This window comes from Tamandua tetradactyla, chromosome 23 (assembly GCF_023851605.1).
Source record: "Tamandua tetradactyla isolate mTamTet1 chromosome 23, mTamTet1.pri, whole genome shotgun sequence".
Classification (NCBI taxonomy): Eukaryota; Metazoa; Chordata; class Mammalia; order Pilosa; family Myrmecophagidae; genus Tamandua; species Tamandua tetradactyla.
In genome coordinates this window covers 5,368,875-5,385,364 of record NC_135349.1, presented here as the reverse complement: position 1 = coordinate 5,385,364, position 16,490 = coordinate 5,368,875, and the positions used below count along the sequence as shown (strand labels likewise).

Sequence of the window (16,490 nt, the reverse complement as noted above, 5' to 3'; positions counted from 1 at the left end):
CCAGGTGGCGCCCGCCGGAGAGCGGGCCCCGCCGCGGCCTGCGCTTGGCCCCTGCGGGCCGCCGTCGCCGCGCTCGGCAGTCGGCCGCCGTTCGGGTCGGCGGCGTCGGGCTACCGCGGCTCTCGGTGGCGCCGTAGTTGGACTCCCGCGGCGCCCGCTGGCCACCCGCGGCGGCGATGGCCTCCTGAGCAGGCCCGGAGCCGGTGGCTGTGGGCGGGCGGGCGCCGCAGCCCGGGCGGGCGGAAACCGGGTCGCGGCCTCTTTGTCTCCGCGGGCGGCGGGCGGCGGGCGGCGGGCGCGTCCCCGGGAGTCCGGGGCGGAAGTCCCGACGCGCTCCCGGCGCTGCGGCCCGCGCACGGCGGCACCATGAGCGACATCCGCCACTCGTTGCTGCGCCGCGACGCGCTCAGCGCCGCCAAGGAGGTGCTCTACCACCTGGACATCTACTTCAGCAGCCAGCTGCAGAGCGCGCCGCTGCCCATCGTGGACAAGGGCCCCGTGGAGCTGCTGGAGGAGTTCGTGTTCCAGGTGCCCAAGGAGCGCGGCGCGCAGCCCAAGGTGCGCGGGGCGGGCGGGGGCGAGGGGGCCCGGCACTGCCTTTCCCCAGGTCGCTGCGTCGGCCCCGGGGAACTGCGCCGAGTCAGTCCCCGATCTGCAAGTTAGCGCGCCTTGGTGTTTTTTTGTTTGTTTGTGTCTGGTCCTCTCGGTGACACGTATTTGCTAAACTAAAACCGCCTTTCGTGTCAAGGGCTCAGCTGTCCCCCTTGGCTTTCGAGGCTTTGATCACCTTGCGCCTAACGCTGTCTTCTCAGGAGTCCTGTGGCATTGCCTGTGCCTGTTTTGCAGGGAGTGTGACAGCCTTGTCCCAATGGTGTTAAAGGAAGAGACTTTGGGGCCAGCCCACTAACCTCACCAAAAACGTGTCTTCCTGTTATCGAGAGCCCAAACCGTTGTGGATCGTCCTGAGGCCTCCAGGGATGACGTATAATGACTTTTTCTAAGACAAGCAATAGAGTTGTACTCCTGGGATCTGGGCTTAGAAGGGTGAAAAGTACTATGAAGAAAGTATGTTTTCTGGTTTCTAACTGTATGGAATCATTATTGTGTTAAAGCTAAATTTCTTACAGCCTCTCCTGGATTTGTTTTACAGAGACTGAATTCACTCCAGGAGCTTCAGCTTCTTGAAATCATGTGCAATTATTTCCAGGAGCAAACCAAGGACTCTGTCCGGCAGATTATTTTCTCATCCCTTTTCAGTCCCCAGGGGAACAAAGCCGATGACAGCCGGATGGGCTTGTTGGGAAAACTGGTCTCCATGGCAGTGGCTGTGTGTCGAATCCCAGTGTTGGAGTGTGCAGCCTCCTGGCTCCAGGTAAAGCTCTGGAAATAGCCTTCACCCTGAGCATCTTCTGGTTGCTGTCGGCAAGTTTCATTTAATTGGATTTCTGAAGAGGCCTTTTCTGTATATGCTATCTCCTTGGTAGCTATCATCCTTGGTCCTCATGTCCTGTTTCCTGACACCTGTACCCAGGCTTACTTGATAGACAGGGTAGTAACCATTCTTGAGGAAACAGTAGATTATAATGGTAAATGAATTTAAAGAAAGAATAGCCTCCATCTTCAAAATAATTGAAAACTTTTTTTTTTCTTATATGTAAGTGAAATGGTAGGACTTTGAAAACAGCTAAACAGCCATGCATGCCGCCTGAAAGATAGAATTTTTTTAAAGGTCACTATGTATCAAATTGCGGTAATGCTTACCTGTTATTAGAAGGTTGTTTTTCTGTACGTTTAGATCAGAAAGCCTGTGGGTTGTTTTGCGTTATTATTCTGCATTGTTCTGGGGTGACATTATAAAGTTGTTGGTTAGTCTAATGGGTATAAAAAGAGCCTTCTAGCGTGTTCTTAAATATCAAAGGGAATAATTTATAGGTACGGTAGATTTAGTTTTAGATGGTATTTTGGACGATTCATTTTGTTTTGTTTTTTTGCTGTTCAAAGTCTCTGAAAAATTAATAGTCTACTCAGAGTAATTATTAACTAAAAATTTTTGACTAACCTGTTCCTCACCCAAGCTAACAGAATTCTGTACATTCAGTTTCACAGACCTGCCTTGTTCCCAAGGACTCAGAATAGTTTTTTCTTTTCTGTTTCATTCAGTGTTCTTGTAATCTTGTTTATCCTTAGAATTTGGCTAGAAAAATCAGTTATTATTGGTAGTGGGCAGGTAGACCTGAGCGTTGTCCATGCCTGTAATTCTCACCAGTCCAGTTTCCGGGTAGATCATGTGTATCATAGTTAACCTCAGAATTACCTTTACCCCTGGACAGCTTAGTGGGACTAAGTTTAACACCTTCTATTTCATCTTATAATTGTTCATTTATCTCTTGTGCCAGCATTTTGGCAAAATGAAAGCCTATGCCAGTGACAAGAAAGGGTCTTAGTGATTTGGGTCAGGGTTTGCCACACTGGGGTGAGGGGCTGCAGCTTCTTCCTGAGGAAAAGTAGAGGAGTTGGAGTTCTCAGTGGCGGTTTTGGTGTTGGGGGGCAGATGGCAGCCTGAATGAACAGTCTGGTCTCCCGGTCTCCTTGGAATTTCTCTTGCTGGTTCAAGTTGGGCACTGGAGCCGAAGCACCCTGAGCAGCTGTTGAATGTGGCAGTAGCTACAGATTAGCATATGCCTGGAAAGGAAAAAGGCAAAGGAGATATAGATGATGTAGGATTTAGAAGTATTATAGAAACCTGTTCAGGATAAGACTGTAAGAGAATGAAGAAAGTTATGCTCTAAACTAGTATTTTAGTTGTGTGATAGTTCTCACGCTCTCCTAAATCTTTATGGTGGTAGCAGCTGTTAGTTTTCACCCATGGAGTCTCACTTGGTATCCTGTCGAGTTACAAAAATTGCCATTTCTTTACCTGAAGTCAGAAACGATCTGTCTTAAGTTAACTTTAAAGCAGAGGTTGGCAGAATTTTTCTGTTAAGGGCAAGATAGTTAATATTTTAGGCTTTGTGGGTGGTATAGTCTCTGTCACAAGTACTCATCTCTGCCCTCGTGGTGCACGAAAGGCCCAGAGGCTGCATGCAAACAGTCATGGCTGTGTTTCAATGAAATTTTATAAAAACAGATGGTGGGATACATATGGTCTGGTATTAGTTTGCTGACTCCTGCTTTAAAAGTAAGCAGTTGTTAACCTTTTCCCCTCTTGGAAGTGATTCTGCCAGTTCTGGTGGTCTCCCCGCTAGGTACCTAGGTGCATGTCTGTGACCTTACAATGCCTATAGTTACCTAGACTGTGGCTTCTTTGCAGCGGACGCCCGTGCCGTACTGTGTGAGGTTAGCCAGGGCCCTCGTGGATGACTACTGCTGTTTGGTGCCGGGATCTGTTCAGACGCTGAAGCAGATATTCAGTGCCAGCCCTCGCTTCTGCTGCCAGTTCATAACTTCCGTCACTGCGCTTTATGACCTGTCGTCAGGTAAACTTTCAACAGGTTGTTGCTGTTAAAGAAGCTGCAGTTGGTTGCCAGTTTCCTATCCACCGAACATCCAGGTCAAATGTCCAGTGAGTGCTCTGGTCTTCTTTCTCTGAAATGTATGTTTTTATTTTGGGTCCAAAGCTAAAGCCAAGGGCTCTTTGGACTTAGGCAGTTTGCTCAGAGGGAGTTTTCCCTCACGATACCCCATTGCCTGACTTAGAATGGTGAAAGTGGCAAACCACCCAGAGAGCCAGGGTCTGGTGTCTGGGTGAGATGTGGCCTTGTGCACAAAGCCCTCCTGCCTGGTCTTGCTCCCTAGACTTGCTTTTTTATCTCCAACTTTTTACTTTGAAAAATTTTACAACTTCAGAAAAGTTGGAATAGTATTGTAGCCAACATTCATATACCTCTCACCCACATTCACCAATTATGACCACTTTGCCATTTATTCATTTTTTTCCTCCCTCACTCTCTCTGCACACACACAAACTTTTTATCCACACTATTTGAGGGTTTGTTGTTGATGTCATGTACCATATAATTAAGCACTTATCTTCTAAGAACCAGAACATTCTCTTACGTTATCATTAACAAGCCTAAGAAATTTAATATTGGTGGAATGCTATTATTTTCATAAATAGCCGACATCACATTTGCCCATTTGTCTCAATAATGTCTTTTAGACCCATTTTTATCCTTTGAGGAATGGGGAGAATTTAGGATCCAAATAGGGGTCACACATTGTTCGTAGTTGTCATGTCTCTCTGCTCTTTTTAGATCTAGGATGATGCCCCAGTATTTAAAAACATTTTTTATAACATTAGCATTTTTGAAGAGCTCAGGCCTGTGTTTTAAAGAATGTCCCTATATTGGGAGTTGTTTTGGCAACAGTGCTACATAGCTAATATGTCCTCAGCACATCCCACTGAGAACCGTGCATCTGGGTTTGTTCTATTGTTGGCGATGTTTTTGCAACTTCTTTGGCTGGATGCAAATAGAGGTCCTCAGGATGCCCACTCAGTAGCCTTGGCTTCAGCTGGGAGAAACCCATATCCCCGTCCCTTGTCCCTGTCCAGCGGCAGAGGCCTCCAGCCAAATCAGTTTATGCAGACTCCCAGTGAAGAAAACCAGTGGATGGTGAACAGCTCTGTGTGAATTGGGACAGGGGTGTCAGAATCTCACTTGGTTCTGTTGTCAAGTCCCCGCCCCCCAGGGGTGGGTTCTAAGGAGCACAGATTGACCATCCAGGCCCTGCAGCTCCTTCCATGGCTGGATCCCGTGTGATGCCCATGGTGCCCTGGGGAGTCTGGGCAGGGCTGTGGCCCTCGTGTCACACGTCAGGAGGTAGGATCAGAGTGAGATGCAGAGCCCTTTTTTTTTTCCCATGGCCTGGGTTCCTTCCCTGTCCTTGGCTCTAGTTATTCAGAGGGCTGATAGATGGTCTCTCACATTATCCTGGGTGGTAGCTAGATCAGCAGTTTGAGAGGCTGAAATGACAGTTCCCAACAGTCTAATAGTAGTCTCCCACCTGCTCCGATTATATTTGATTCTCTTTAGATGTAGCTTTTTTTCTTGTTGGGACACCTTTTAGTTATCTTGAGAAAGTAAGCATGGAAGTGGTTTGACCGGTCAAATGTGTACCATATTTGCATGCCAGTGTCATGCTTTTTCATAGCACTTGCCACTGGAATGATAAGCAGGTCTGGTGTGCTGATGCTGGCCTAGTAGAGCAGAATTTTTCCTAGCATTTTCTTACAAAGAATCTGTAAGAGCTGGTACAGTTGGGGATGGTATTCAGGGCTTTCCTTTTCCAACAAAGATTTCTTACAGCTTCCAGGTTGCTGTTTCGAGTTATCAGTTATTCCAAGCAAACAGGGAAGAAATTGACCTTCACATTGGGAATAGGTGAATTAACATACAGCAGTGGGAGTAATAGTCAGGGAACACTACTGAAACACTAGCGTGGATATGAGACGTTGCGTTTGTCTCTGATTTATCGGTCTTCTCACATTGGTGATTTTTCAAATCATGAGGTCCTCTCAGTGGCCCTAGAGGGCTTGGCTGGAGCCCGCTGTCGGAATGCAACTTGACACTCCTCTTAGGGGCTTCTGGTAACAGGAGAACATTCTTGGGGCATCTCTGTCCCCCAGACCTTGAAAAGGAAGAGGCTTATCTAACCAGCCACAGCCTCCTCCTGCCAGTGGGTGCAGAGAACTCAGGTCTGAGTAGGAAGGTCACAGAGACTGGGGACTTGCTCAGGAAGTACACCCGCGAATGTGTGTACTTGTACGCGTACATGTGCTGCCTTTGGGGTCCGGGACACCTTGGCCTAGAAGGAGAGGGGATGCCAGAGAAGTGGTGCTTCCCATACAGCAACATTTCAGGGGGACCCAAGGAGCAGCACAGTGTTGCCCACTTTTATTTTGCCAAGTAAGGACTGTAGACAATGACTGCTGTCTACTGTTGCCATCGTTTTGTAACAGAAAGGAGGTTTTTGTACCAAAATAGCAGATGTAACGTGATCTCAGGACTAAGGGGCAGGCTGTCCTGCGAACAAGCAGCAAGAAACTTCACACCAACGTATGTCTTACCCACATCACGCTCTTTCCTTGCTTGGCTTTGGATCACCTCAGGAGGCAGGAAGGGGCTTTGTCACCCTTAGCTCTTCTAGGAGATGTGGGGGCCAGCCCCAGAGAGAGGAGCACCCAGCCCGCCTAAGGGCATTGCACACTGCCCCTGGATGGGTGGCGAGGCCACCTGGTGAAAGAACCCTGGAGCCACACTGCCTCTGGCCCACCACAGACTTATGATGAGGCTTTGGGCAAATGGCTTGTCATCACTGTGCTTCAGTTTCCTCATTGTTTACGTGGGAGTAATACGTGGGGTTGTTTGAGGATTAACAACTTCCCCTGTGTAAAGGACTTAGGCTAGTGCCTGGCACATAAAAACAGAATGAATCTCAGCATTGGTTTTGATATTATTGTTCTCTGTCTAGGCTCTAGAACATGCCAGTCTCCAGGATCATGGGAGATCAGGCTGTTGCTTACGCGAGGGCTCCAGATTTGGGGCTGGGGGTGGCCTTGGCAGCTGACAGATCACTGGACTCTGGGCTGCTCTCTGAAGGCCATCATAGCTGTTCCTGGGTACCATGGAGGTGACACCAAATACAGGGATGAAGCCTACCCAAAGAGAAGGGGTGACCTGTGGTGGTAGTTTTGGACAGGAAAAATGAAATTGTGTTTAAACTGGTACATAGGATGGCATTTCTTCAAGCCATAGTGGAGTTCTAGGGCATTGTCAGTGTAAATGTTTTTTGAGCCTGTCCATTGGCCAGAGTTATGGGCCCCAGAGATGTAACAGTGACTGAGACAGCCCCTGCCCTCATGGAGCTGAAGCCCCTGGAGAGGAGACAGAGAAATAGAGAAACACGTAAGAACAGAACGGGCATGTCTGGTGTCCAGAGCTGTGAGCTCGGAAGTCCATCTCTTCTCCCTCCGCTCTATCACCAGAGGCTGCAAACCCTTCTGATTTCAATGGCTCTCTGTTTGCAGATGATCTCATCCCACCTTTGGACTTGCTTGAAATGATCGTCACCTGGATTTTTGAGGACCCCAGGTTGATTCTCATCACTTTTTTAAATACTCCGATCGCGGCCAATCTTCCCATTGGGTTTTTAGAGCTGACCCCGCTCACGGGGCTGATCCGCTGGTGTGTGAAGTCCCCTTTGGCCTATAAAAGGAAGAAGAAGCTCTCGCTCTCCAACGGCCACATCAGCACCAAAGTTGCAAAGGACTCGGGCGTGGGAACGGACCTAGACTCCCACCTCCTGTACTCGAAGCTCCACCTCAGCGTCCTGCAGGTTCTCATGATGCTCCAGGGCCACCTAACCGAGAAGAATCTGTACGGGCGCCTCGGGCTCATCCTGTTCGATCACATGGTCCCCCTGGTGGAGGAGATCAGTCGACTGGCAGATGAGCTGAACCCCCTCAACGCCTCCCGGGAGGTTGAGCTCGCGCTGGACCGGCTCGCCCAGGCCCTGCAGGTGGCTATGGCCTCCGGCGCCCTGCTGTGCACGAGAGGTGGGTGTTTTCGCGGGCCCCGGCGCCCTCCGACAGAGCATGGGGCTTCCTCTGCAAACACTGCGGCCCACTTCCTTTTCCCCTGAGGGAATACAGGTGAGGAGGGTGGAGGGCCCCGAAGATTCCCCTGGAAGACACTAGCCTGGGCCCCATGTTCCCCTCCTCAGGGCACCCAGCCCTGCCCTCTGTGATGTCTCCTATGTCTGCCCAGCCCCCTCCAGAGCAAGGACACATTTTTCCTCCTGAGGATTTTTTCCTTTTCTGCAGTTCTTTTTTTATTGAGGCACACGGTTCTTACAATAAAAGGGCCACACAGATAGAAGTGCAAAGTGTGGTGAATTTTGATGTTTATATATTGGTGTAACCACTGCCCCAGTCAAGGCATAACCATCACCTGCCTTGGGGGTTCTTCAGTTCTGCATTTAAACACTTGAACTCTCTCAGGAGAATAATCTGGCACTAATGATGTGTGTGGGTTTGCCTTTACTTGTGCACTCGCTCACAGGGGTCGCATGTGGGTCTCCCACCTTGTCGCTACCCCTGGAGGCCGTGGGTGGGTCCTCAGCCCTGGCTAGGGCAGATTGGATTTGCGACAACGCACCAGGAAGCAGCTTGCTCTCGTCTCTTGGTTTTCCACTGGACTTTGAGCTGATTATTTGACCCAAAAAACAGTAGCCCCATTCCTTCGAGGTTTTGTGGGAGAGCAGTGGGCGGTGGTGAGATATCTTTTTGAGACCAGCTAGGGAAAATACTTGCAAGACCTGAAAGTTTCAGTAAGCTGCACCCCTCCCCACGCCCCACTGAGGACCCTGCCTCTGGACTGTTTCCCAGCGGTCTGACAAACTGCCAGTACGGCTGCCTCCTTTTCTATGTGATGTATTATGTCTTGCACCTAGTTTGTAAAGAGAAAAATAGAAGTGAAAGAGAAACAGTTGCGAAGTGATGATAGGAAGGTGTAGTGAAAGCATCATTGTCTTGCTAGCATCCTTGAAAAGAAAGTTGGTAACATTTCACATCATCTGTATCCTGTTCCTTAACTGTGTCTCCCTTAATTTCAGATGACCTGAGAACCCTGTGCTCCAGGCTGCCCCATAACAAGTAAGCGTCCTCTTAAAACTTCAAGCTGGCTAGCATTGCCGGGGCAGGGGGTGGGGTGGCGCGGGGAGGTGAGCACACAGGCCTCTGTGCAGTGCTCCTTGGGGAGAGTTGGTCTTTAGCACTAAGAGCCGCTTGAGGAAAGGATGACAAGTGGGGAACGGATGTGACAGGCTCACCCACATGAGAGGAGCCCTGTGCAGGGTATCACAAGGAAAAGTGCTCACCTTGCTAGGAGTCAAGGAGAGGAAACCAGAGCAAGCTGAGAGTGCCATGTAAAGCCTACTGAATAGCAGATTGCACACGTCTGAGGATGGCGCTGTGAATCAACACAACCCTTTGGAAAGTCCTACAGAACCACAGCTCTGGAGCACTGCTTAGCACATTGGGCATCACAGATCCAGTTCAGTCTGAGCGCGGTGCTCCCTGCTATTTGTCCTGCCACTTGGACAGTCCTTTAACTTCCGGGACATGGTGTCTCCCCTTGTAAAATGGGACAGTTAATACTGCCTGGCTCACAGGTTGTAGTGAGGATTAAATGAGATGGAATTTGTAAATTGCTTAGCATAGTCCCTGGCACATGGGAACCTCTCCGTAAGTGGTGGTGGTTGTCAGAGCTTTCCAGATGCAGTAATAATATTGAAGAAAATAGTTACTGTGTGTTCAGGGGGTGAGGATAATCCCAGCCTATCCTTAGAAAAGAAGCAAAAAACTATGTGCACAAAAACATTTCATGCAAATGCAGTATTACTAGTAGCAAACACTGGGATCCACCTGACTGTCCCACAATCTAGGGGTACATAGTAAATCTGTCATGATAGGTCAGAAGGATAGGCATTATGCGTCCCTTAAAACGAGTGATGGTGATGATGCTGTAAGGAAATGTCTGCCAAGCGAGGGCAGAGGCCCTGGGAACACTACAGATGTGCACATGGAGCCAAGTCAAGGTGGTAGAATTACTCATGTTCTTCCATGGAGCTGTCACGTCAGTCTTTCCCAAGGAGTCCTGGGGTTTCGTGGTTGGCAGTGGCCGGCAGCTTGGAGTGAGGGCGAGGGAGCCAGCTCCACCTTTGCCAGCAGATCCCACCCTGTGGCACCAGCAGCACCCGGAGCCCAGCCCGCCCACTCTGCCAGGTGCCGTAGGTCTGGTCAGGCCCTGCCAGGCCGTGGCAGAAACACGCGTTAACTTGGGACCTGAGGATCGGCCAGGTGCTGATTCACTGGCGGAGGGCACGGGCCACTGGCGCCAGAGGAACAGTGTTCTGGTGCCCCATGGGGACACATCACACCCTGCATTGGGATCTTTTGGGCAAGTGCAGCTTTGGGTCAGGTGACTGGAGAGACACGAAAATCAAGCAGGCAAAATTGTGGGCACAGGCGATGCAGGGTGGGTGCAGAGGCATGACATATGGCTGTGGGGTGTGGTGCAGGCATGGAGCGTGGGTGCAGAGGTGCAGGTTGAACGCAGAGGTATGGAGCATAGATGCAGAGGTGTGGAGTGTAGACGCAGAGGTGTGGAGTGTAGGTGCAGAGGTGTGGAGTGTAGGTGCAGAGGTATGGCGCATGGGTGCAGAGGTGTGGAGTCTAGGCACAGAGGCATAGAGCATGGGTGTAGAGGCGTGGAGTGTAGATGCAGAGGTGTGGAGTGTAGGTGCGGAGATGTGGAGTGTAGACGCAGAGGTGTGGAGTGTAGACGCAGAGGTGTGGAGTGTAGATGCAGAGGTGTGGAGTGTAGGTGCGGAGATGTGGAGTCTAGGCACTGAGGCATGGAGCATGGGTGCAGAGGTGTGGGGTATGGGTGAAGAAGTGCAGGGCATGGGTGCAGAGGTACGGGTTGGACACAGAAGCATGGGGTGTGGGTGCAGAGGTGTGGGGTGTGGGCGCAGAGGTGTGGGGTGTGGGCGCAGAGATGTGGGATGTGAGCGCAGAGGCGCAGGTTGGATGCAGAGACATGGAGCATGGGTGCAGAGGCGTGGAGCGTGGGTGCAGAGGCATGGAGCGTGGGTGCGGAGGCTTTGGGTTGTGGGCACAGAGGTGTGGGGTGTGAGCGCAGAGGTGCAGGGTATCGGTGCAGAGGTGTGGGGTGTGGGCACAGAGGCGTGGGGTGTGGGCACAGAAGTGTGGGGCGTTAGTGCAGAGGCGTGGAATGGATGCTGGTGTAGAGTTTTGGCACAGAGGTGTGGGGTGTGGGCGCAGAGGCCCAGGTGGGTTGTGGCGTAGAGTGTGGGCGCAGAGGCATGGGATGGGCATGCTTGCAGTGTTGTGTCAGCCAAAAGGTCAGTGTCACAGGGTGCCTTTTCCCCGGGAGCACACGTTCCTCCTTAGTTTTGCCTGGGCTCTAAGACACTCGCCAGGCATTCCCCACGGTTGGTATAAGTTGGCACTTTTTTCCTCTTCTGCAGTAATCCCTTTGTAGTATTTCCCTTCTTTGTGCACAGCTTTGATTTAATGATTTCATGTCTTCAGAACATTAAACTTATGATAGGGTATAAATGAATCCCTCATCCTACAGTCGTATTTTCAGGGGCCCTATCAGAGCCTCCCCCCAGCCACCCCGCCTCTGCCCACAGCTCCCTCTGTTCTGTCCTGCTTTGCACCGCATTCACGTGCATCTTGGTGCCTCTGCTGGCCCACACGCTTGCAGGACGCTGGGCCCAGGCCCCCTCTCCTCCCCTCGGCCGCCTCGTGCCTGTGTCACCCTGGCTCCCCTCTGGAGCTGGGGCGCTAACTCTCCTCCTTGCCTTTACAGCCTCCTCCAGCTGGTGATCTCGGGCCCGGTGCAGCAGTCTCCCCACGCGGCGCTCCCCCCGGGGTTCTACCCCCACATCCACACCCCTCCTCTCGGCTACGGGGCCGTGCCGCCCCACCCCGCCGCCCACCCCGCCTTGCCCACCCACCCCGGCCACACCTTCCTCTCGGGCGTGACGTTTCCCTTCAGGCCCATCCGCTAGGAGGCCTGGCCCTGGGCCGTCCGGGCCGTGTGCCTTCTGGGCGCCTCCGAGGAGGACCTGCCGGAAGCCCGCGGGCCCGGCCCGGTGTGGCGGGTCGGCATCGTCGCGGGCCAGGCCCTCCCGCCTGGCCTCGGCCTCCGCCGTGCGGAAGGGATGGGAGGACGGAGGCACCAGTCCGCAGCACCACGGGCCTCTCGGCACACACCAGCCCCGCCGGGCCCATGCTGGGAGCGACCCAACCCCGGCAGGGGAAGCAGGCTTGGCGAGCCCGTGTCTGGCTTCTCTCCTTGGGAATATGACGTGTCCCTGTAGTAAGTACAGGGGACTTTTACAGCTCCATGAGCTCCGAGCTGACACGGTGGTTGCAGGCTCCATAGCCAGCACCTGGCCCGCTCAGGGACGGCCCGGCCACCTGGGAAAGGGACTTCTCTGTTTTATGGAGGCTTCTCCATTTTCCTATGTTCAAATAAATTTTTTTCTAAGCAGTTTTATGGACTTATGCAGTATATTTTAAAAACTTAATAAACATGATTTTCTCCTCAGTCTACAGCGATTATGGTAAGAAGATTGAATACAGTTTTTACTTGCTTCTTTTGAGTAAAGCGCTGCAGACCCGAGTCCCTGCCCGTGGCGGTGTGGGGGCTGCGCGCACGTGAGTGCGCGGTGGGCTTGCTCGGGGACTGCTTCTCTCTTCCCTCAGGGACACACACAGCTCCCAGGCGCTGTTTCCTCTAGTGCCCAGTTGGAGGCGGTACGCTCCCAGTTCTTCCTGTTCTGCGGAAGGAAGGCTGGCAGTGTCCGGTCGCTGTGGCCCCCTGAACCTGGGAAATGAGCGAGGGCAGCACCAGAGGGTGAGCAGAGGAGTAGGGGGAAGAGGGGTGCGCAGATGGGGAACGAGGAACCAGGGAAGGATTTACCTGGTGGTTTGTAGACCTTCTATTCCTTCCTGGGAGACCAGACCAAAGCAGCACGCCACCTGGCCCCCCCGGTGCTGGGGGGTGCGTCTTTACCTGGACTATGAAACATCCCTGGGGATGACGCACCTGATGGGAGCGGACGGCTCTCCCAGGGCTGCCCTTGGTCTGGAGGGGCCGTGGTGTTTCCTCAGTCGAGAGCAGTCCATGCCTGCCCTTGGGAACCCCAGGTGCTCAGCCCACGTCCCCAGCAGCCCCCTTGTGGTTTTGATTTGATTTCCCTGGTAGCTAACACAAGGCCATCTCTTCGTGGGACACACGTGAAACGAACGTCGTTAGTGCTGAGCTGGTCCCTTGGCATTTCACCCTGGGGCCAGGTGCTTCAGGAAAGGATCAAAACACAGCCCTCATCCCTTGGTAATTAGAGGAGGTACATGGTAGTTCAGCCCTAGAATCTCGCCTGCTATGCTGGAGACCCGGTTCGGTCCCTGGCCCTTGCAGTCCCCCCTGCCCCAGAGGAAAAAAAAAACAAAACTGTTGTGAACAAAATTCCCTGTGAAATACATGCTTCATATCTGCTTCTGTATGTGTGTATGTATAGCTATGGAAATACGGATGTGTAGGAAAAAAATAAGGGTATTCAGAGGAGGCTTCCCAGCTGGGGGCTCCTGACTCTCTACCTTGGAAGACGCCTTGCTCTGCCAGGGGTTCCCAGGGGCTGGAGAGACCCAAAGTGGTTTTTGCCAAAACAAAGAAAGGAAAGATGTTGTAGGTCATTTTAGCAATCCGTTAATAATTTAATCAACCAATTAAAAGTATAGACTGTTCATACCTTCACCAATGATTGCTTTCTTTCTTATTAATAATAAAAATATTAATTTTTATTATTAAATGGTCCCTTTTAATAATATTTAATAATCATGTCAGGTACTTGCTTGACAAATGTTTGGCATACATTAAAAAAATGATCTATCAAAACATTTGTAACATATGGCACAGAGTATAACTGTAGACTATATTTTAAGAACTACAAATTGTTGAAAAGATACTCCAATAAAAAATGGGTTGCAAGTATGACCGAAAAATTCATAGAAGAGAAAATACAAATGGCCAATATAGAGGGAAAGATTCTCAACAAGTAGCCAGGGAAATGCAAATTAAGTGAGATGCCCTTTTCTTCACTCCCCCATCAGGTTGGCGTCATAGAAGATTTAGCTAAAGGTGTGGGGAAATGGTTATTCACACTGGCTGTGATAAAGTGAATTGGTTTAGCCAATCTGGAGAAATTAAAAATTAAGATGGCCTTGTGACCCAGCAACTCTGGAAATGAGAAGGGATGTTCCCTACAGTATTGTTTGTTTTCGAAGTAACAGCTTTATTATAGTTCACATGCCATAAAACTCACCCTTTTAAAGAGTACAATTCAGCGATTTTTAGTACATTCACAGTGGTGCATCCATTACCACACTCTTTTTGAGACAATTTCATCACCCTAAACACCTGTGCCCATCAGCTGTCACTCCCCATTCTCCCCCCACCCCCCACTTGGCTACCTCTAATCTCTCTTTATGGACTTGCCTATTTGTGAACATTTCATATAAATGGAGTCAACAATATTGCACTCTGGTCGCTTGTGTCTGGCTTCTCTCACTTGGCACAGTGTTTTCAAGGTCCATCATGTTGTGACATGCATTACAGCTTCATCCCTTTTTATGGCTGACTAACACTCCATTGTATGAATGGAGTGATCATTCATACAATGAATGATCCATCGGTCAGTGATTATTGAATTATTTCTACTTTTTGGCTGTTATGAATAATGCTGCTGTGTACAAGCTTTTGTGTGGACATGCTTTCAGTTCTCTTTGGTGCATGCGTTCTCACACACACACACACACACACACACACACACACACACACACCCCTAGTTGCTAAGTGCAGTATTGTTTTTAATAATGAAAATCTAGAAACAAGCTTGAAGAGCCACCAGCAGGGACGTGGCTAACCAGGAGTTGTAAACTCAAACTCCCCTCGGGGCCAGGCAGGGCACCCCAATGGGTGTAGCCTCCCGGCACCGGCATCAAGAAGTCAGGACACTGAGCTAAATCAGAGAGCACACAGGCCCACCGCGGCCACATGGGTATTGTACTGGACTCGGGCCCAGGCGGGTATTGCCGGCGCTTTCTGAGGTTTCCAGAGGAGATGGAACTGTGGTTTTTTTAAAAGTGCTGTGTTCCTTAATTTCAAAAACCAGGTTTGGAAACTAATCTCAGGGGTTAGAAGTCTAGGTAGTGGTAGAGAAGGGATAGATGGGGAGGCGTCTAGGTGCTGGTTACACGGGTGTATTCAATCTGTGAAAATTCATCAAATTGTGTAGTAAGGTCACTTTTCTGTATGCTATTATACTTTAAGAAAAAGCTGCCACACACACCCATCCCCCCCCCCCACACACACACACACAAAAACACTGCTTGGGTTAAACTTGACTTACTTAGAACCAGATTTGACCTAAAGGCTTCCTGTTTTGTCTCCTTGGGCTACTGACGAGACACTCCTCAGGGATTATTATAAAGTGAAGAAAATTGCATAGCATTACGATTTATATTACCATGTGAGGAAAAAAAAACCACAAACAGGCAAAATGATACTGCATTTTCACAGGCATATGTATATGTATGTAAAGGTGTGGAAAACATAAACACGTCGAGGGGTTGTCAGGACCAGGGCCTGTGACCTTGGGAGGTGCAACTGGTGGGCAGGTGCATGAAGCTGGTGGGCAGGTGCATGAAGCTGGTGGGCAGGTGCATGAAGCTGGTGGGAAGGTTCATGGAAACTCGTGGGCAGGTGCATGAAGCTGGTGGGCAGGTGTATGAAGCTGGTGGGAAGGTACATGGAAACTGGTGGGCAGGTGCATGAAGCTGGTGGGCAGGTGCATGAAGCTGGTGGGCAGGTGTATAAAGCTGGTAGGAAGGTGCATGGAAGTGGTGGGAAGGTGCATGGAAGCTGGTGGGAATGTGCATGGAAGCTGGTGGGAAGGTACATGGAAGCTGGTGGGAAGGTACATGGAAGCTGAACTATGAGCTTTCAGGACTTCTGGAGAGACTCTGAGGTCCTGGTTGTTACGGTGGGTCTGGGGTGGCACAGAATCAAAAGCAGCCCTGTTTTCCAAATACCAAATAAGAACAACATTCCTATGCCAGATAGACTGTCATTTGCAGGTCCTCAGAAGAGCCAAACCCCAGGGAAATAGCCAGCTTGCTTATTCAGATCAACCCTTCAGCTTAAAGTAACTAAAAACACTGGATAAGATACAAAAATACCGAGAAGCATTGAAAGGCTGACAAGACTGTAGGAGCTACCGGGTCAAGTGCAAGGGAAAGCAGTGACCTAGAGAGATAAAGCACACCAAAATCGCATTGACCCTGAAGGCATTTGCCACTGTACCAGAAGATGGGTTTTAGTTCTGGTGGCTTCAAGGGCTTTAGAGTCTAAAGTTGGAGTCTGATACAGGAACCCTTGTATATTATGCTAGGACCCCAAGGGCTACACCCTGTGCCTCACTTAACAGAGGACTGCACAGAAGGTGGCCTTAGTGCTGAGCAGAGCATGGAAAAAAGCAAAAGAAAGATCTCGTGCCTGGGAAGTGAGGGGCGTAGGCTGGTCCTCACCCAGGCTGGCACACCAGGTTAATCCAGGGAACCTCCTGCTGTGACCCTAGTTGAAGGAGGTCCCCAGATTTGTGGTACTCCCAGGTACCTGGCAGAATCCTCTGGAGGAAAGTCATTCATAGTAGGCCTCAAAAGAGCCCCACAAATACTTCTTCAAGGACAACAAAGTGTCTGCAGTGAAAAATAAGTAAGGCACCATACCATGAGCGAGAACCAGCAGATGCGGCTAACAGCAGAAACAGAGCCACGAAGCCGTCAGATGTCACAATGATGAGTCATACTATAAAACAATTAGGATCTCTTTGTT

The 16,490-nt window shown here is 50.5% G+C and overlaps 1 protein-coding gene across 4 annotated transcripts; it reads left to right on the top strand.

The window, feature by feature from the left end:
- Positions 1-296: 296 nt before the first annotated feature.
- On the top strand, positions 297-12,086 carry INTS15 (integrator complex subunit 15). Of its 4 annotated transcripts, XM_077140556.1 has the most exons (7): positions 297-558; positions 1,151-1,372; positions 3,311-3,476; positions 7,028-7,091; positions 7,215-7,555; positions 8,614-8,653; positions 11,400-12,086. In XM_077140556.1, exons 1-7 carry the CDS (start codon positions 367-369, stop codon positions 11,599-11,601), a joined length of 1,227 nt encoding a protein of 408 aa, XP_076996671.1. In that variant the 5' UTR covers positions 297-366; the 3' UTR covers positions 11,602-12,086. The 4 variants fall into 4 exon arrangements, with proteins under 4 accessions (XP_076996671.1, XP_076996669.1, XP_076996667.1 ...); XM_077140554.1 differs by having other exon boundaries at positions 297-528; positions 7,028-7,555; XM_077140552.1 differs by having other exon boundaries at positions 7,028-7,555.
- Positions 12,087-16,490: the final 4,404 nt, after the last annotated feature.

What these genes read in the sequence shown, in the direction of transcription:
- INTS15 (XM_077140552.1), top strand. Translation starts at nt 367, where the DNA reads ATGAGCGACATCCGCCACTCGTTGCTGCGCCGCGACGCGCTCAGCGCC. An exon ending in GCTTTATGACCTGTCGTCAG is followed by an intron (nt 3,477 to 7,027) that starts GTAAACTTTCAA and finishes CTCTGTTTGCAG; the next exon opens with ATGATCTCATCCCACCTTTG. An exon ending in TCCAGGCTGCCCCATAACAA is followed by an intron (nt 8,654 to 11,399) that starts GTAAGCGTCCTC and finishes TTGCCTTTACAG; the next exon opens with CCTCCTCCAGCTGGTGATCT.